This window comes from Thermobia domestica, chromosome 17 (genome assembly GCF_964235325.1).
Source record: "Thermobia domestica chromosome 17, izTheDome1.hap1.1, whole genome shotgun sequence".
Taxonomy (NCBI): Eukaryota; Metazoa; Arthropoda; class Insecta; order Zygentoma; family Lepismatidae; genus Thermobia; species Thermobia domestica.
Genome location: NC_137470.1, coordinates 93648946 through 93670883, shown reverse-complemented (window position 1 = coordinate 93670883; position 21938 = coordinate 93648946). Strand labels below are relative to the sequence as shown.

General features: G+C 33.7%; 1 protein-coding gene across 1 annotated transcript in view; it reads left to right on the top strand.

The window, feature by feature from the left end:
* The first annotated feature begins 5826 nt into the window (after positions 1 to 5826).
* The window catches only part of LOC145673894 (magnesium-dependent phosphatase 1-like), a 58320-nt gene continuing 42208 nt past the window's right edge, over positions 5827 to 21938 (top strand). Inside the window, exon 1 of the mRNA XM_081743695.1 lies at positions 5827 to 6128. Within this exon, the coding sequence (XP_081599821.1) occupies positions 6089 to 6128 (40 nt within the window). The 5' untranslated portion in view covers positions 5827 to 6088. The remainder of the gene's footprint in view (positions 6129 to 21938) is intronic.

Sequence of the window (21938 nt, the reverse complement as noted above, 5' to 3'; positions counted from 1 at the left end):
ACATAATGTAACAGATTTAATAGCGACATTTAGAACCAATGCAGAATTTAGAGTACGCATCGTGTATGAGCATAAAGAAAAGATAATTTTCCAATACATCACAATAAATTTAACAGCATCAAAGTTTAGATTCGAGATGAGAATGGTTATTTAATTGATTTTGGTGGAGCTCGTATCACTGTACTTTTTGCTGTTAAATAATAAGAATTTTTATATAATAAATATGGATTTCTTTGGTAATACTGAAAGTAGGAAGAGTGATACATCAAACGATGAAGAGTTATTACAAAATTTAAGTGATGTAACTAAAGTTTTTACAACATTTGATGATTTCGAAAATAAAAGATTTGTTAATGTAGCTAATGCAATTGATCAACAAGATGTAGTAACTTTAGAGCAACTCGAATCAATAAATAGTAATGTTAATGATCAATTAGAAAGTGATACAAACATATTTGAACATCCATTAAAAACATTACAATATATATATACATATAATAAGATGATATTGATTCTTTAAGGAATGAATATATTGAATAAATCAAAAAGCCTGATAATAATGGAGTTCTTTTGTTTACTACAAAAGTTCCTGTATCGGAATTCAATAAATACAAAGCGGAAATGCTATCACAGTTAGAGAACGTTGTTTAAAAGGATGATATAGATAAATTTGTTACAAAAGAGTTTCAAACATCAAACTATGAAGCAAATATGTACATTACGAAAAAAACAATAAACCTGTTATGCCGATTGAGAACGAAAAATGATAAAGACCTAATCTTTAGAATATTTAATTTATCGAATGGTTATAAGTTTCTTCATAAAGAAAAAATTATGCATATAGAATTAAATCTGGATAGAAACTTTCTAAATATATTTTAAACAATACTCTATTTGATGCTTTTCTTTAGACCTTACAAATCGTAATGTAATTACGTTTCAAACAGATCAAAATTCAGCTATGGAGAAAGGAATATTGTTATTTATTATTACGTACATAGAAAGAGAACGTTAATAAATTTTATTAAATAAATAGTAACGATAGTATATTGTGTTAATTGTAAGAAATCAACAGATATTAAGAAATGTACAATTAGAATAGAGAGAACAATGATCGGAAGATATATTATGAAAGGAGTATGTAGTGTATTTGGTATTAATAAAACAGCATTTATAAAAAGGAAAATAGACTACAAGAAAATAAAAATATTCGAGAAGACATGATAGAACATATTCACAAGCCTGCAAGAAAAACTATCCTAGACAAAATTTTGTTATAAAAGGTAATGAAGATCTTTGGCATGCTGATATTGTATAAATGGATAGTGGAGTATTAAAAGGTGTTACTAAATTGAATAAAGGCTATAAGTATTTAATAACGATAATTGATTTGTTTTCTAAATATGCGTTTGCTGTTTCTGTTAAAGATAAAAGCTGTAAGAATGTTACAGAAGCGTTTGAATCGGTATTAAAAATTAGAAAACCTAGTAATTATCAAACTGATCAGGGAAAAGAATTTTATAACAAGTACTTTAGAAAGTTGATGAAGGAATATAATATTAATCATTACTCAACTTATAGTGGTAAAAAGACTTCCATCGTAGAACGCTTCAACAGAACTCTTAAACAAACATATGGAAAAAGTTTACTAGGCAAGGCAGTTTACTATAAATGGACAAATATATTACCAACATTAGTGATTACAGTAATAAAGTACATAGAACAATTGGTATAAAGCCTGTAGAAGCTAGTAAAAGGAATGAGCAAATAATATTAGAGAAAGTGTAGAAAAAAGGATATAAGCATGTTAAAACTAAAAATTAAATTGACGATTATATTCGTACAAGTAAATCTAAAGGTTTGTTTAAGAAAGGATATACATCTAACTGGTCAACAGAAGTATTTGTTATTAAAGAGGTTATTCCATCTAATCCACCAGCATATAGAATAAAAGGTTTAAATAACGAGGATGTGCAGGTAAGGTTCTGTGAGTAGGAATTATTAAAAACTAAGTATAAAGATGAGTGACATCTTTATACCGAGCGAAGTAGCTCAAGTGGTAGAGCGTTAGCTTCGCATTCGGGAGGTCGCGGGCTCGATTCCCGCTGCCGACCATCCTGATTGGGGTTTTTCAGGGTTTCCCTCAATCCTACCAGACAAATGGTACCTACTAAAACAGGCCCTGGCCGATACCTTCCCAAATCCTTTCAATTCTTGTTGTTATTGTTATATATCCAGTATAAAATGGCCTCAGAGCTGTATCTGGTAATTGTTAAATAAATAAATAAATAAAAAAGTATTGCCTAATAAAAGTAATAAAGTGCATTTTAAATTGTTAGGGTTTGATGATTCGCATAATAGTTTGATAGATAATGTTGTAGTGTAGTGTTTGACTTTTATGGATATTACAATAAAAATTTCCTAAGGTCTCATAAAAGTTTTATATTTAAAAATGAAAATTATTTTTTATATTTCTATAATAAAAAGAATGAATAGATACACTGTAGTAAAATTAAGGAAAATGTGTAAAGAAAAGGGAATAAAAGGATATTCCCGACTAGGGAATGCAGAATTAATTGACTTCATCAAACAACATCAAGATGAAACCGAAAGTAAATATGATATTATGAAAGACATGACTAGTACATTAGATCGTAAGTATGTTGTAGAATATTTTGAAAACCATATTTTTTAGAGAAATTCTTATTGAAGTACTTAACGATTCAGAAATTGAAGCGTGGGAACAGATTTCTAAATTAGATAATACTTCTGAAAATTTATTTTTTATTTTATGCGTGAACTAAAGTGGAGACGCAAATCATATCAACTTACACTTTTTTTATTAAAGTTAAACGTTTTAAAAATTAGATAAATTGGGAAGCTATATCCTGTAATATATCTTCAGTGTTTCGTTAAGATATCATAAAGAAGTATGCAGATAAGTTAAAGTGCAAAGGAATATTTGATAAAATAAGAAATGTTTGAGGAAATATTCTTACATTACACCAGGATTTGTATTAGAATATAAAGACTATGTAAGATCACGCATTAATTGGTCGCAATATAAATTTGAACAGGCTGAACTTGTGTATGATGATTTTTAATGAGTTTAAAAATTTATTAGCCTGGAGTATTATTTCTAGTAAAAGTAGTGTAATTAAGACCTCATTTTTAAAAACTTTTAATGACAAATTAAATTGGAATCTGCTTTCAAGATGTTGCAGATTTAGTTATGGGTATGAAATAGAAAACTTATTAAATCACTAAACTCATTTAAGAAATTGGGGGTCTATTACAAATTTGTTGCATGAATCTCTGACAAAGAAATACGAGGATAATGTTTTTGGTCAAATGTTAGATTGCATGATGAGAGTGAAAAATTCGTTCTTAAATATCAACATAAAGATACAAGCTTAAATTCGCTAATATACTGTTATGATAGAAAGTTTTCTGAAGACTTCATAATGAAAAGTAAACACAAAATAGATGTATTTGGTTTCCTAAGAACCAATAAACATTTAAGTGAATCTTTTAAAAATAAATTAACATTAATAGCAAGCGGTTTAGAATCGATGAAAAGTGAAAGTGAATGTCCGAAATGTAAAGAGTCAAAATCTAAAATGTAAAAAACTATCTGTAATTATATATTTTGTGAAGAATGTGTAGTTTATTGGTTAAGAGGAAATAATTCTTGTCCTGTAAGCAGAAATGTGTTAAGAGATCGTGATGAAATAGATATTAACTATATGCTAGAAGAATATAATGCAATTGACAGAGCAAATCGCGATGAGACCTTATATGATGTAATAGATTCATATGCTTTTGAATAGTGTGGTAAATTAATATTTTGAAGAAGGGGAAACTGGAGTAGTTTTTATTAAATAATTTGCGATTTTGATGAGAAATTCCCATTAAAACCGAATTTCTAACACAACAACTAATAAACGTAAGGATTTTGACAGGTCACACGAATATTAGCTGCTGAATTAGTGAAAATTGCAAACAAGAAAATGAAATATTTAAGTAAATATACTGTATTAGAATTAAGGAAAATATGTAAAGAAAGTTTTTTCTTTAATAAATAGGATGAGTGTAATAGAATTAAGAAAACTATGTAAGGAAAGGGAATAAAAGGATATTCTCGACAAAGAAAAGCAGAACTGATTTACATCATTAAACAACATGAAGATGAATATCAACTGGCATTTAGAAAAGAGACCTTTGAAGAACCGAAACCAGAAAAATTATATAGAAAGAAATTCTTAAAATTGTTTCGATTTAAAAAAGAATCATTTTAAGAATCAAAAGTAAAATCTGAATCACAATCAATTGATGTAAAACTCCAAGATTCAGCATTTAAATCAAGATTAGAAACATGAAGATTAAAATAGATTATAAAGAACCTGATCCTCTTGAATAATATATTACTTCAACATCAAAAGCTTTAATAAATAGACTAAATATTAGTTTGCAGCAACATGGATACTTAAAAGTTAATATTTCAATTAACTGTCCATATGCAATGAAATTCACAACAGAAATATAATGAAATTCACAACTTTTACTTCAAGACTGATAACAAATAGGTATACCAATCAACCAATCTAAAAAATCATAATTGATGCTAAAGAAATATTAAGAAGAATGGATGATTTTCAAGCTAGATGTTCTGGTTGGTCTCTTGTGAATATTAACTATTTAGAATGAGCACTTAATAAATATGCACCATATTGAGGATCAGTATACATAGATGTCAGATGAAATTAAAAAGAAATAAGCTGTTATTAATGTAAAAGAACAAAGATGGAAAATGTTTCTTATATTCAATTACTTCTGCATTACATCCTGTTGAAAAAATCCACAACGACCACCAAAGTACAACCATGTTTTTACAGAATTAGAAGAAAAAGTAAAAGATACTCATTTTCCAGTAAAACTAAGTGACATTTGAAAAGTTGAAAGAAGACTCGATATATCCACTAAGGTATACACATACATTCTACAGTAGATGGTCTATATTTTATCATACTAAAGACAAGAAAGAAATACATGTAAATTTATTATATTTAAAAAACAAAATAAAACACATTATTGTTGGATAATGACAATATTACAAATGACTTTTAATGTATTTTGAACTAGCACAATTCGTCGTATTAACACTTCAATTCTTTACACAGCGAATATTTTAATTATTTTGTCACGTTTCCTTTCATTATTTTACAAAATTTACTTGTAGTTTGCAGTAAGAAACTGCAAAATGAAAGGATTCCCTGAAGCTTTCAATAGTGCTCAGGGAGGGATACCGAGATATGACGTCACGCCAGTTGCCGTGACGTAAACAGCTCGCTTTTGCGTAGTTTTTAAAGCGTTGTATTTCTGTAGCTACGAAATAATTGGATATAGTATACGTAAGACCGTCTGAGTTCCAGAAGAAGCTGGACGCTCATACTTTTAGGGATTATTCATTGAGTATCTACGAACTTAGAAAGGGGGTAACAAACCCACTTTCATTTACTTATCCACTGTTACGAAAATAAACAAGAACGTACCTATTTGCCCTTGTACTTTATATGCTATAGCGCATTACATTATATGCAACAAGGATTTTGGTCTGCATCATGATATAAATTTAAAAATATTTAACATTTTTCGAATCGAAATCAACAAAATTTATTCTAGAAAGTAAAAATAGAATGTTAAGCACATATAATGAAGACAACGCAGTGATTTAATTTGGTAACGTATAAATATATAATATGAAGTATCCTCGCGCACGGAAGACAGGGTGTTCTCATGTATACTATTACCAAATAATTTTCTGATATTTTTGCTATATGGTATATTGAAGACTAAAAGTTCACAATAGTGTATTTAAATTAGAACCTTTGGTCAGAATGGAAATGTCTATTTTACAATTGCATGCTACATGATTGTTTGTCTGAGGCACATTTTTTATAACCATTATTGGTTTTGGAGAAGAAGAAGATTGAACGTATGCGGCAGAATAAATTTTCTTTTAACCTAGACTTCTAGCGGCATTGAGAAGTGTTGAATGTATTTGAAGTTGCGGTGAAGAAAGTGAACAATGTGTCAGCCTAAACCAAAATTAATTGCCTTTGATTTAGGTAAGGGTCAAAACAATTTTATTTTGTCCTTAAATGTTAAGTTCATAATTGGGGGACTCCCCGTGGGCAACTGTGTAGTACAAGTATAGAAGTCTGTCGTGACTAAATGCGTTAGAGTCTGCGATGCGTAAGGCCATGGGTTCAATTCGTTGTGTAAGCTTATGTGACTCGGTTGGTTGTCAATTTCTAGATCTAGATCTTTTACAACCTTGGTAGTGAAAACGTGCATTTAGGTTAATTTTAGTTAACTCAAAAGGATTTGTTGAAAAATTATAGGGTACAGATTTACTGTACGGATCCTCAGATTTGTAAAGTTTACAGAGAGAATTTGTAATAGTATCTTAATAGACCATTGTGTAAATAATCTAAATATGTTTATTGTTATATTTGAAAAGTGTATCTACGTAAAAATACGTTAATAAAATCTGAACCAGTTGTGCACGGATTCGCCCGTAAGGTAGCAAGTAACCACGATACGCAAAGATAAGTGAAGTGAAGTATCTGAAATCAATGTGCTACTCGTGACGGGCAACTGTAGAAGTTTCCGAGAGTTAAAGGATCCACATAATTGTGAAATTGGTGCAGTTTTACTATACGGGTCCACAGATTGTGAAATGTACGGAAAAATTTGGGAAGTCTTTAATTTGAGCATTTTATGTCGAGAACAGAAGCCAACAGATCCCTGCAGGGCTTCTAACCCGTTCCCACCCCTACCCCTACTCATTCTCCTATTACTACTTATACTATGGATCCGTATAATAAAACTGCACGGTGAAATTTACGTTAGTTGTGTTACGTTACTTTGGAACACAAATATCCAATAATACATATCGGGTACACAGTGCACAGATATATTATTCAGCGCGTAAGGTGAGTAATTTTATGCAATATAGTGTTTTGAGCTATCCTTATATGTGTCTATACCAACCTTCGCTGACGCGCCTGCTCCCTACGGACGCACGCTTCGCTATCGCGCCATCCCCTCTAATACGCTGATGCCTTGATTCGGTTAGATAGTATTTGTGCTTTTAAGTGGCCGCCTAATAGATTTTGGTATCTTTCGCACAACAGTTCTTATCGTGACGTAAAGTTCCCCAAAGTGAATCTGTACAGAGAAATGCAAGTACACACCCGAAAAATGTTTGAAAATAAAAGGCGATTTACTGAAAAGGAAGTATATATATATATATAATGGATTTATGTATGGATCCGTACAATAAATCTACATCAATTGTAATTCATTAATTTTCCTCTTATTGTCTGCAAAAATATTTGTGTTGATCGACATGGTGATAGCCAACTTAGTAGTGCTAAACCTCAAGGGAGCTACCAGAAATAGTGGACATTGCCACTGTTTTTTTTAAATTTTTATAAAATACTTTAGAGTTGGACGATTACGGGAAACACTTCCATTCGAAATTTGCGACTTAGGTCTGTTACTCGTTCGCTTAATACAATGATCACCATATTTATGCGTCACCTCTTCGTTCAGGGGAAAATGTCTGCGCCGCTCAATAGGAAAGCGATTTAGGAGAAAATAGGATCCATGTTTTTCAAGTATGTACGACCTTGCTAATCAAACGAAGAGTAAAAAAAAAAGTAATAAAACATAAGGTTTCTTTGAAGAGGAAGCTATTTGTGTATATTTTTTTTATTAATTGAATATAGTCGAATAACTTAGGACAGTGTTACAGGGTATTACTGCTGTATCGCCGGGCCACACGAAAACTAAAAAGAAAAAGTGAATATTGTTTAGTTTCTTCCTCAAAGTACTAGGTTGTGGCCCTGGCTCGCTTGGTAATGATTATTGTTCGAAATATAGTGTGGACATATGGCATAAAAGTTAATGCATAGAACACAAAACCTACTTGTTCTAGGTGGCCACTGAAACACACGAATGTTATCTAACAGAGTCTGGCAAGGAGCGCAGCAGGGAGGCCTTTAGCGGTAGTGACGGGGTTCTTGTGTAGGGAGCAGGCGCGTCAGCGGCGGTAGGTATACACTTAAACAAGGATAGTGGAAAAACTCTTTGTCATAAAATGCATGGATTGCGTGTTGCACACCTATGGAGGAGGTAATGAATGCCATCCATACAAGTAACAAAGTATACTAAATTAGGTTAGAATAGGTTAAATTTGGTTAGGTATTCCTCTTCTTTTCTGTAGTTTCAATTTGTTTCTACACTTGCGTCAATCTGTTCGCCCGTTTAGTAGACCATGCCTTTCATGTAATTTCAACAACTGACACTCCTTATTTTTGTTCAACCTGTTAAAACTCAAACAGGATGCGTGACATTTTATCATTTACGCACTATTTCCACACTACCTTTATCATACATCATAACAAGTGTACCTCTCCGCATGCAGTGCCGCTTACATGAAAAGCAATTAACAACAAGTATTTTCTTGACTTCAGTTATTCCCCTCATTAGGCTTTCACTCATTCTTCCTTACAAACCAAAATAAATGCTGCAATTGACCTGGCGAATTTTCTAAAATTGGTCCGGCGATATAGCAGTTAACCCTGTTACAGTTTACTAATTTGCAAGATTGTGCAACAAGTATCCCTCGTATATTTCAGAAGTGAAGTGAACTAATAAAGTGAACGCATTAAATTTACTAAACCAATTAAATATATAGCTATTGTTACCTTCTTTAACAGTACAACACTATCAATGTCTATGAACATACGTAGTTACCCAAGTTTTCCAGTTCTGAAAGCTGTAATGCATACTACAAGTATAATCACACGAAGACAGTTGTGATAGTAATTTTATTTAGTACTTTTACGTAAATAGGCATTGTTTGCAACCTGAGTTAATCGACTTATTAATGCCCTCATATTTGGAGTCACCTACCAACCTTACGATGCGAATTTTATTCATATATATATATATATATAAATAAACAAAATGATTTGATAGTTAAGTGGAAATTTCTGATATGCCAGTTCGTCGTGAATTCGATAATTATGCGTTTAGGGAGCAGCAAGAGGGATTTATCCATGAGAAATCATTTTTTCAAGTAAAAATGATCTTAAGTTCTTTACTGAGCTCAACACTATAATGCACAAAGGTAAGTTGTTAATCATGTTCATGACTTCTCTGAGGGTTAGTCATCCATGTTCAAAAATATTGCATGCAGATACTTACTAGATGTAAAAGTAAGAAATACGAATTTTTTTTCGTTTCTACGGGAAAACGGTTTGAAAGGGCCTAAGCGCTAAGTATTTTCAAAAACGCTCGAAATCTCCAAAAGGACGCAAACAATTTACAGAAAAAGGCGTATGCAAATACTAGATATACAAGTAAGACATAGGTATTTGTGGTTACTCTATTCAAAATTTGCACCAATCATATACCTGCTCATTACTACTCCCGTTTCTTTCAGTACTTCCATAATCCCTGCCATGTACTCTGCTAGTTCTGTCGATAAATGTGGTAGACAAGAATTCACAATAAACTTGTCAACGAAATATTGACAAATTCACCATGAATGTCAATCATCGTTTAATATTTTAATAAGTTACAAACAGCATTATAGTATACCCTTACATCGGACAACTTTCTATCATTATACATACAAATTATACATGTTCATCCAGTTGTCATTGAAATATCTACAATATCGCGTAATACCAAAATAAACTAGTGTAAAATATACACACTTGTCTAGTTATTTAGAATTTTATATTCTAAAATAATGTAGAGCACAAGGCATGCCAATTTGTCAAATTAGTTACAATCTAACGTTCTCAAAATCCAAAAGTGTGAGCAATAGCCTTTAAGAAGCTTGCAACATCAAGTTTGCTATCTTTCAATTCAGTACCCATCAAATAACCTCTTATCCATTTTCACTGTTTCTCTTTTCCTCTCCTTTTAGAATACAATCCTAGCTCAGGTTGGACAATCTGATTATCTCTCTCACCCAACTCTATTAACCCAACCAATACTCCAAATCTAGGGATGATTGTGACCAACAAGAGTACTGGAAGAACGATTGTTTCCTTCTATGAAGTTATTAGTACTCCTTTCTTTCAATTGTACCCTCTTAAATGTTCCAAATTTGTTTGTCTGAAGTACATTGTACGCTCTGCAATTTCCCACTAAAAATGTCGAATTAAAGTAAAGAAGTAAATCATTTAATACTTCCGGCACAATCTACACGTTAAAATGCTAGATTTATATGTTTGTCTCCAAAGAAAAGTTTGTATGTTGGTCTCCAATTTCTTTCGAAAATAGATCTCGAAAACCACAAGTGCTAGAAACGTGCCGTTTTCACTGGTCGATTCAAAATTTTGTGTAGATTGTCCATTCTAATTGAATATTTAAAACACATGGCCGTTATTTCTTTATTACATTTTTAGGGGTACACTGGAAATTTTGGAATTAAAAGTAATAATAATAATTAAAGCGTCATATCCTACAAAATATACATTCCAACCCACACAGTTGTATAGGGGGTAGTATATCTCTCTCAGGCATTTGTTTCATGGCCAAATAATAATGAAAAATGAAAGATAACAATTTCTCCAGTCTAAGATGAATCCTTATTGTTTGGAATTTTTCCCAATGAACACCACTTATCACTGACATTAGAATTAATTGTGTGTGTAATGTACTTGCTTATCACACACTGCATGCAAGAAAGAAAATACTGATCACACATAAATTAGAAATTGCAACCGGAAGTAGGTTCAAATCTTGCAAACGGTGCGAGATACTGAAGAAAATAATCGAAAATAAAATCTCTCTTTTATGGTACTCTTTGCCGATTTTTATCAAGACGTCTTTCACTTGTGTCTGTAAAGGGGCATGTACAGATGTTCTGAGGAATGGCAAGGAGATTCATGCTCATATGTGAATGATGCGCTGTGTAGAGAGCGCAGCTTCAGCTAGTTTTCTTTAAATAAGAAAGGCGTTCTTCCAGTGTATTCAATGGGAAAAAAAAGCTAACGCATCCTACATCCCACAAAATTATTTAATACATTGATTTTCCTTACACAAAGTAGCTACCCAAGATTTTCTATCTTTCTCCGAGTAAATTAAGATAAAAAAAAAAAAAATCCTTTGATAAGTACACTCTCGAAAAACTATTTTTGCAGCTTGAGACTTGCTATCTCAAAGTCTACAATTAATTGTGAGGGGTAAATATTAATATTAAATTCGCTCGACTTTTCAACTAGAGCTTGTAACATTTCTTCATAAATTTGTGTACTTTTTCCCAACAAAAGAGCATAAACACATGTAACTGCACAGTCACCAAGAGGAGCAGGAATGACATATATTTCCTTAACTCCTTCAGGACTCGTAGAAAACTTACCGTCAGCATACCATGTCAACGAGCTTTTTAGCTTATCTAATGATCAGAGCTGAATATAATGATCCTATTTTCAGCCTCCGGTCCATTATCATGTAGCAGGAGCCTCTCTGGCTGAGAAACTCCTGTAGTTATCCACTCGCCCTCTGAAAGAAAATAATTTAAGTAATGTAGTAGTCAATCTTGAAAGTATAGTTCTCACATTTTAATGAGAAAACTGAAAATATTAATTCATGTTCTCTATAAAATGTTAAGCATACAAGTTTGAAGCAACATTAGTTTGAGAAACCTATAATAATAATACAAAAATCAACAACGAACATAGGAACCACGAGTATAGAATAACATTTTATATTTTAATATAATGCATTAAATTATGTTCGTGTTACAACAATTGCATATTTCACATTGCATGCACCGTATAAAATACAATAAAGATATGGGTGAAGAGTGCAGTTACCTAATTGAATTTCATTAAGACACTCTGGTTTTTTTTGCATCTTTCATTGCTGGCGTCTAATAGCACGCTACATAGTCTCGATTTTTTTTTAAACCTCCGTATCGTTTTGAAGGGATTCGGCTATTATTTGTTCCAGCTTCTCCAATCCTATCCGAGCTTTATTAGTTATATCTTCACGCATTCTTTTCTTCTCTTCAATTAGTGGTTTGGGCTCATGATTATGTCCCGGAGCCATCTTCCCTTCCACTATGGATGTAATCTGAAATAAAAATGACCATCTTTGAGAAAAAAATTTATATAAATAATATATTTCTTCATGACTTCAAGCTTTAATAGCTAATATATTGATTGAGCTATTAATTCAGTAGTCCTTTTCTGTTGACCTTAAAAATTTCTAACATCTAGAAAATCTAGTCATACTGGAGTGAAAACAGCTATTGAAAAATTAATTTGACGGCTATCGTATTCTTAATCTACACGGTGTGATTTACGTAATTTAGTAATTCGCAAATATGTTCGAAATATATGGACGGCTAGCCCAAATCATTTGTTTCTTTGATTTATATAATTTGTCAGGTTATACGAAAGCTCTGGTGGGCTTGTGTCCGCGACCCAGTAGAACTACTTTAAACATTAACAACATTATTTCACCGCAGATTTTTATAATATATTCGCACTTACCGTTGTTGTCTTTAGGAAATGGAACATACTCATAAATTGTTAATACTAATCGATGTGAACATTTACAGATCGACTGGAGTGTTTTGAACACACAAGTTAATATTTAAACTAACAAATGAGCAAATATTATAGCAAAGTAGTGATAACAACTTAATTCCAATTGGCTGAGTACTGAATGAAATTTCTAGCTTCACGCCCCACGTTTATGTCCTAACGGCTAAGACAGCCGAATAATTAAGTAAAGTGAATGATTATAAAATAATTGGTAAGGCGGTCATGTGTGAAGAAACGTCATAACCGCTAGGAAACACACAAACACAATGTTATCCACCACAAACTGAATAGCCTGGTATCGAATCAGGGACCCCTCGCAACAGAGGTGAGGACTCCGCCACTTATCCACGATCTCCCCTGATCATGAACATTTATAATATGTCATGACGAATAATATACACAATTCTCTATTCTAATGATTGAAACAATATGTGCGCAGCTAATCTAGACTAACTAAACTTAACAGTGTTGAACTACTTCAAACATTTGCTTTTTTTTCTTTATATATATATATATATATATGACTTGTGGAACTCAAAAAACATACAAAAAGAAATACTTTCAATTATCTTTTGCATGTGTATCACAAAACATTACTCACACTCAGAGCTTACGGGAGGAAGAATATAAATAAACTTACGTCCCTATGTTTAGAACACTATTTCGTGTGAGGGTATTGAAAACAAAAAAAAAGAGTTGTTTAAAGTAACAACACGTAATACGTAATGAATTTCTGTGCAATACAATATTCCTCTTCAGGTTCGAAAAATGCCGGGCACAAGGTAGTCACGGAGATTGGAAATACTAGTCTGGCGGGTATATAATTTAAATTAAAATAAAATTTTGTAGGTCCTTGTATCAAATTGTATTGTTGTGGTGACTAGTTTTGAGAACTGGCGCCTAAGTCAGAAGAAAAATTTTCGAGACACTTCTCTTGTTGATGATGCTCTTTCGGCAGCCTAGCCATCTATGTGCCTCTATTTGCTACAACTTTCTTCACTTCCAGAGCACAGCGGTGACCACGAAAGCATTTCTCTTGTAGAAATATAGTAAAAAGTATAAAGTGCTATATAATACGATTCTTATAGCATTGAGAAAAGAATAGCTGTAGGAATTGTGTGGGATGACCAATTGCTAGTATGTACTGTAAATAGTAGAAACAATGTAAGGATGTAGTAGGATCAGGGTTTGAAAAAACCCGGGCTTTTTTTGAAAAAGCCCAACCCACCTGGGCCCATATGGGTTTTTTCGGGTTTAATCGTTTTTTTTTTTTTTTTCGAAATATTTCAATGTCTATGGGGTAAAAGTGTTAAAATGTGATTTATATTTCAAGATTGTCATTGTCACAACTTGCAACAATTTTCTACTTACTGCTGTTTTGAAAAAATGGCCACCATTTTGAAATTTTACATTCGATTGCCGAGAAAATCTATGCAAATTTCTTGCTTCCACCGTCAAAATTTCAACTTAAAAGACTGAAAATTGTGCTTCGTAGTGTGGATACTCGCTGTTTTGAAAAAATGGACGCCATTTTGATATTATACGTTGATATGCTGCCAAAATCTATACAGGAAATTTAGTGTGCCTCGTGCTTCTACTCTGAAAATTTTAACCTAAAAGGTCGAAAGTTGTACCCTGTAGTGTGTGCTGTAGGGGCAGACAAACGAGTTGAGTTGATTTTGTGTTTAACGCCCCTTTCAGCAGCGAGGCTATATGAGACGGGACCTACTGATTAACGTGGAATCCGAACCACATGAGCTCCCTCCAAGAAGCAAACTCGGGTCCCACGCCGAAGACGCGTACACTAACCGCATAGCCATGAAGGAGCTCGGCAGACAAACTAACAAATGTAGATCAAGTCATCCAGAAGCCTGACTGACGTTCGCCAAATATGAATACCAAAAGGGGTCTATTCATTTAAAACAAAGGTACAATTCATGTTGTATGGAATAAATAAATGTTTTAAAATGTCTTATATGAAATTAACATCTTCCAGCGTAAATAAACGTGCCATATTTTCTCCATGAGAATTTGGGACACCTAAGATTCCCCCCTCAACTTTTCAAGACAATGCAATGAACTGTAGTCTGGTTATGAACAAAAGTATAATAGGCCGCGGTGGCTCAGGGTAGAGCGTTCACCTCTCTGCCGTGTCGTGACAAAACGCTGTAACTTTGGCGGAGCAGTTTTGCGAAAAAGAGCCGTAAAGTTTTCATCAGAAAATGTGATCTGTATCGTGTAGAACCAGTGTATCTTGACTTTGGAAACACTTGGTTACATGTAATGTTACGTAAATGCATGTTGTGTGATTAAATTTGGTGAAAATTGAGTGGTTGACCATTATTGCCTAGTTACACTGGTTCTACACGATACAGATCACATTTTCGGATGAAAACTTTACGGCTCATTTTCGCAAAACTTCTCCGTCAAAGTTACAGCGTTTTGTCATGACACGGCAGCTCTAGTGCATGGTGTCCCTAGTTCGATCCCAGCTCGCGCCAAGTTAGCTTTGTGGTGGACAAACACCTTGTGCGTAGGTTTTCTCGGGATTCTCACGTTTCCTCCCACTTTCTTCATTCCGTCATTTCATTCATTTCTCATCATCACCGTCACCTTGTGCATAGCAGGCATAACCGTGAGACTAAAACTAAAAGATTTCATTTTATTTATTTATTTATTTATTTTTAAAAAATGTAATAGGCGAAAGTTCACTAAGCAGCAGCTGCTTTTCTCTGTTCGTACCCTGCATCTACAGACTGAAGATGCCTAAAATGCTTTACAGGAAAACAATATGCAAATTATCTAAATCAGTGGTACAATCTACCTTCAATATTTTTCGCGCGTTTAGCAATATTTATTTACATGGATAGGTGCTGATTGCCATAGCCAATTGCTGATTGCCATAGCCAATTACTGGTGCTGATTGCCACGGCGGCGTGCAGACTGCGACGAGCCTAGGAGAAACTGTATTCGGAAAGAGCGGAATTAACGCCTCATACTAAATTTATGATTAGTAATTAATTTAGTAGGGATGAATTTAGTAATCATCACAGTAAATCTATGTGGTATCCTGTAAGTTACAAAGTTGCTCACAAAGTGGAACGACATACGCTTGGATGCTTACAAAGGGATTGTCTTTTCTGTTATATGTACAATTTGCACATTTCGTTGTTTAAATTAATTGTTTTATTGTATTATTTAATGTATCAATATTATAAAGTAAAATAGTGTGTATTTATTCACCCTAATAATGTTTTTTCATAATCAAAGGAAGATCTAATTAAAACAATGCTAGGACAGCTCTTGGCATAAAGCAAAATATTTCCACATCTAAAGAACTAGATTTTCCGGAGGATCATGTTCGCTTCGAAGACGGAACTTCCTTTCTGCAGTACGATAGATTGAAATAAGATAAACTGATTTTGTGTTTTGGATATGATGGCCTGAAGCCAGCTGACAAGGTTAGTTCGGGAGAAAGCACTCGCCTGCAGAGATACTAAGCATGCCATTTGAAAGACCAATTCATGCTGATTACAACAGGTAATAAAACTCCTGTACGTTGAGAACTGTTCGAGATATTCAGCTTGGAAGTTTATATGAGAAAATGAGTGGATGCTCGTTTCAACGCGTTAAATATTCTCTCCCATGGCGAAGCCTAATGGTTTGAACTTGCTATTGCTTGATCATTGGGGTCCATTCACTGACAAATTGTCCATTACAAGTTGCATGACGAATGACAAAGACGTATTGGTTGATAAAATACGAAAGAACTGCACACGATATGTACAACCATTAGATGTGTTTGGATTCCGACCAACAAAGATTATGGCAGGAGATTTGTGCATTGTATGAAACTTCTTCGGACGTTATGATGTACCAACGAAACAATCAAATACAGTTCGTGTTCATACGAATCACTGCGATACATTGGATTGTTTCAGTTTGCGTTCTACAAGGCAGGTTACGAACAAATTATAGGCCTATAACTTTTGAATCACTTGTCGACTTTGCTTTTTTTGTGGTTCTGCGAACTGTTCCCTTGACGGATGCAACACAGTTGCACATATAAAATGTTCATTGTGCAAGGGAGTCTTTTGCCTGCGCCATTTCTTCATAAAACAAAAGAAGAACAGTGATCAATTTTCATCTCTAAGCTATCATTATTGTGAACAATATAATGACTAATTGTATCTAACAAACCCGTTAGTTATTGCGAAACAGTTTTTTTTTTTTTCTGTTACTTCCGATAGCTTTCAATTCGTATGTCAATCTTCGTTACTAACGCGTATAAATGCGCATATCCTTATTTTCCCATATAATGTTCCAAGTTGAATATCTCGAACAGTTCTCAACCGTACAGAAATTTTATTAGCTTGTTGTAATCAGCAGGAATTAGGGTTTCAAATGACATGCTTAGTTTCTCTGCAGGCGAGTGCTTTCTCCCGAACTTCCCTTGTGAGGGACAGCCAGCAGTGTTTTTTGATGGAACTTCCAAGAGCTGCTCGAAACAATTTGCGCAGATGTATATAGTTCATGCTGACCTAGGGAATTCAAGTGAGAACACATAAATCGTACCAATTTTGTACGCACCGCTCCTTGACAAAACTGAAAGTACATACAGAGAAATGTTTACGTTTGTTAGGAGTTGGTTGGAACAACACGATCGTAAGGTTCATCACGTTTCTTTCATGCTTCTTGGCGTCCGGTAATGTTACGTCTAGCAACTTTCTCTCAGGCTCGTGGCAAGCAGCACCAATAATTGGCTGTGGCAGTCAGCACCCCACCATTTACATAGCTGTATTTGCCAAGATTACGTTCGTCAGCTTATGTGATGAAAAGCTGATTTTTCTGCTTGTGTCGTGTGTAATTGTCAGGACCAGATTTACATTTTTTTAAGACTTGGACCAAAGCACAGTTCTGTGACCCTAGCCTCTGAAAAAGATTATAATTCTTGTTAACATATCTAATGTGTTGCTGGAGAAAAGATTAGTCATCTGCCCTGTGTTTGTAAATGTAGAAACACTGAAAGCCATTATTTTTATTTTTTATTTATTTATTTATTTTTAAATCCGGAGAGAATCCGAGTTTCCATCAAGTGCAATGGAAAAAGTAGCATTGCAAATTTCGCTCGCTATCAAGTCGAACAGGATGGTGTAATAACTTCCTCAAATTGTTACATGGAACAGCGTGCTGTTCAGTCACTTATTACAGGATTCCCAGCCAATGGCAGAATTTTTTGTTTTTTACTGTTCGAATAAGCTTTAATTGATAGCAGAAATGGAACGGAGTTAAAATACGGGACATTTCCCTGTCCCGACTAAATTTACGAGTACGCGGGACAATCGGACTCCAAAACGGGACATTCCCGTTTTTTACGGGACGTATGGCAGGCTTAAGCGTAAAATAAATAGTTTTATTGTTGAACTATTCATTTCCGATCCTTCTGCGTTTAATTCGGGAATTTCCCGAGCACTTCTTTCACGGTGTGTACATCAAAACTTTCACTAGTACGGAAATTTGAACTCAGCACTTGTTTTACATCAAAGGTAAGAAATAATACTAATAGTTTTACTAATGTATTTAAATATGTACTATTAGTACCGGCACCTATGACCTTAAACCCGTCAAACGTATGAGTGATAATGTCCTTCGGTGTCACGAAGTCGACGAGCACAGTATTCACGGAAAATATTTTCTAAAGTACAAAATTGCTTATTTTACTTCAAATAGGCTATAAGCATAATCCATACATTAGTTTATTCTATAACTATCTCAAGCTTTTTAATTCATTTAGTGCATTCAGAACTTTATAAAGTTCTTATGTTGAATGTTGTATACCTTGACGTGAAAGCCTCTAATTCGCCCAAGGAAGGTCTAAAATCTGATAAAAATCACTTACAATGTGATCACCTTAGTTGTACCAATAATATACTAAAAAATAGGTCAAAAACCCAGGTGGGTTTTAAAGTGGTTTTTTTCAGGTGGGTCCAACCCGAAAAAAAACACCGGGTTTTTTCGGGCTGGGCCCACTTGAGCAAACCCTGAGTAGGATACGGATTTTTTAAAAGGTTAAGAAGTTTTTGGTGCAGAAAGTACTTATTTTTAGCCGTAGTGTAACAGCATGGAGATGCACGACAAATTTTGAAAATGAAGAAAAACAATAATACGGTAGATATTCTCAATCTGTGGGTGATTTAATTTGAATTCATATAGACTCCTAAGACTTAGACTCCTAATGTTTTTGGTATAATACAATAATAAAGTAATCATGTTTATATGTATCTAAAATAGTTGTAATGATAGAACATTACAAATGACCTTTAATGTGTTTTAAATTAGGAGAATAGGTCTTATTAACACATTAATTTTATACACGGTAAGTATTTTGCTCATTTTGTCACTTTCCCTTTCATTACTTGCTAAATTTATTTGTACTGTAGTTTACAGTAAGAAGCTGCACTATGAAAGGATTCCCGACGTCACTTCAAAACGTTTGTTTCTGTTGCCATGACGTAAGAGACTCATTTTTGCGTTTTCTGAAACGTTGTATGTCCGTAACTACGGAATATTTTCCTGAGATTTTTGATATGTGGTATACTGAAAATTAGCTTTACACGATGGTGTGTTTAAATTACGACTTTTGGTTAGAAAGGAAATGTCCATTGTTAAGAATTAGAATGGTTCCATGATTTGCGTACAAGTACAGCTTCCGGGCATATACCATAAAAACTACACAGCAAAAACACAAATCAGTCTGCAAGGTGGCTACTAAACAGAACAAATGCTAAATAACTGGGGTAGGCAGGGCGAAGCTGCTGGGCAATTATCTCACACTAGTAGCGTTACGCTTGTAAAATAAAAATAGGTTTTGTATAACGTGCAGAAATATTACGCCGTTAGAAAATAACATCCAATGCAGTCCTGTTTCTTGTATGTCCTTTCTTATCGTAACTGTCTTATAGCACTTATAATTTTAAACTAGTAACCCTATACTTGTAAACATAAAATTTAACTGTATTACATGCTATTTAAACAGTGGCCTACAGAAATTTGTTCCTTATAAGCATGTCTTTCTGTGCAGTGTGTTCAATTTTATGTGTAAATTTTGCTAAATTTGGTGTACTTAAACTTTGCTTGCAGCAAAACGGACGTAAAGCTAAGAAGCGAATGGAAGTTAACGTACAGAAATACTTTAAGGTTTGGCACATGAAGATGATTATGACTTGGCAGTGGGATTAGTTTGATAGCCTCAGATGTTATTGAATTTGGAACATGTTAAAATTCAGAACAAAGTAATATTTAATTATATCTATATATATAAAAGAGAACGTACAAATCCTTTGTCCGCTCATCACGCTAATACGGCTGAACCAATTTCTTTTATTTTTGGGGGGTTATTAGGATTTGAACCCTAGATGGTTTTTATCATATCACTTTAATTTTCAATTACCAGTGTCTTGAGATAATTGACCATTCAGGTGTCCATTACGTACAAATCCTTTGTTATTCATCATAGGTATAAAAATAAACGTATTTATATGCAACCCGCATGACCGTGTCACTCGGCGGGTTAACATAAATGACAGGCGTTATAATGGTTTTTATCATATCACTTGAAAGCGAAAAAGTAAAAATTATCTAAGTAACAAAGTTTATTGCGTTCGGGGGTGACCGCAGCGAAGCGGGGCGGGTTAACATAAATGACAGGCGATATAATGTTAACATTTACTGCAATCTTCTATGGTTTTTATCATATCACTTGAAAGCGAAAAAGTAAAAATTATCTAAGTAACAAAGTTTATTGCGTTCCGGGGTGACCGCAGCGAAGCGGGGTGAACGCTGCTAGTATATATATATATATATATATATATATATATATATATATATATATATATATATATATATATATATAAAACCTGGCCCGAGATCGCCAAAGATGGCACGAATTCGTGCGTTCTATTTTCGGCAAAATATTAAAATGGTTCTGTAACCATTAAAGGTATTTGGTCGTTTTATTTGAAAGATTATAATTTATTAATTCAAATGATATCCTCCGTATGGAAATATCTCATACCCGGTGGAAGACTGTTACAAGTCAAAAATACACATTTGAAGGAACGTGACCTTTAAAGTTTGTCATTCTGTCAAAATCCCTCACTGGAATACTGGTATTTCTGCCATCTAGGGGTTAATTTGTTTAGTTACGTTTCTGTTGAAATACCACCAGGTAGAGCGTGCTTCTCTCTCTCTCTCTCTATTCTCTTTTGAGCGATGATAACTCAAAATTTCCCTTTTTTAAGTTGTAACACTTCCACCGGGTGTGCGATGTGTCTCCAAGTTCTCGTCCTGCAACTTTTTTTTTTTTTTTTTAATAATAGTAATAAGAAAATCTGTGTGTCAATCTGAAAAATTTTGATTTTTTTTCTTGTTGGTTAGTAATATACAGTACTACATTCCCTGAATAGGGTAACTTCAACTTTTGAGTTTTAAGAGGTTTTATAAACAATATTCATAACTGCAGTGTTTTAATGTTTCGGAAACACCAATTCAAAAAGTGATATCGATTTTACAGAAGTTGTATCGGAGGGTACCACATATCCTGAAAAGGAGAACAAAGCACTTTGGCTCTGGAATTTTTCATAATAGGTTTGTAAAACACTTTCAGACCAGTATTTTCAATATGATGGAATAAAAACGATAAATTAAACACAGTGATGGAACCTCTTAGAACATCACGGAAGCACCCTGAGAATTGTGTGTTTAGTCTAGCTAAAGGGAGGACAGATGAATTCAAAGTTCAGTTATCAACAGGCAAACAAATAGAGCACTTCGCCAAATTTGTGGTCCAACAGTACCTGTAAGGTTTTGTAAGCATCCTGCTGGTTGATTGACTTGTAAAGTGTTTTGTGGAAACGGGTTAGTTTGAAATGTCTTCTGACTGATTCCACAAGAGTGAAGTATGCTGACTATTTGCATACCCATAAAACAGTGATATATGTCATCATCATCATATGTATTCTGCCATCATTGATAGGTCACTTGCCGCAGCATAGAAGCTTCCATGCTTCACGGTTTTCCGCTGACCTCTTCGTTTTCACGTACGATTTTTCTGTTTTGATATCGTCCATTAATTTTCGTCTCTTCGGCCTCTCCCTCTCTTTCCTGCCACCATACCCTCTAACAAGTTATATATATAAGATTAGCCAAAAAACAAACAAACAAAAAAAAAAAAAAGCAAGCTTTCTTCAGGTTGGGAGTGTGCTTATTTCAAGACTTTGTTTCAAAGACAGTATGTTT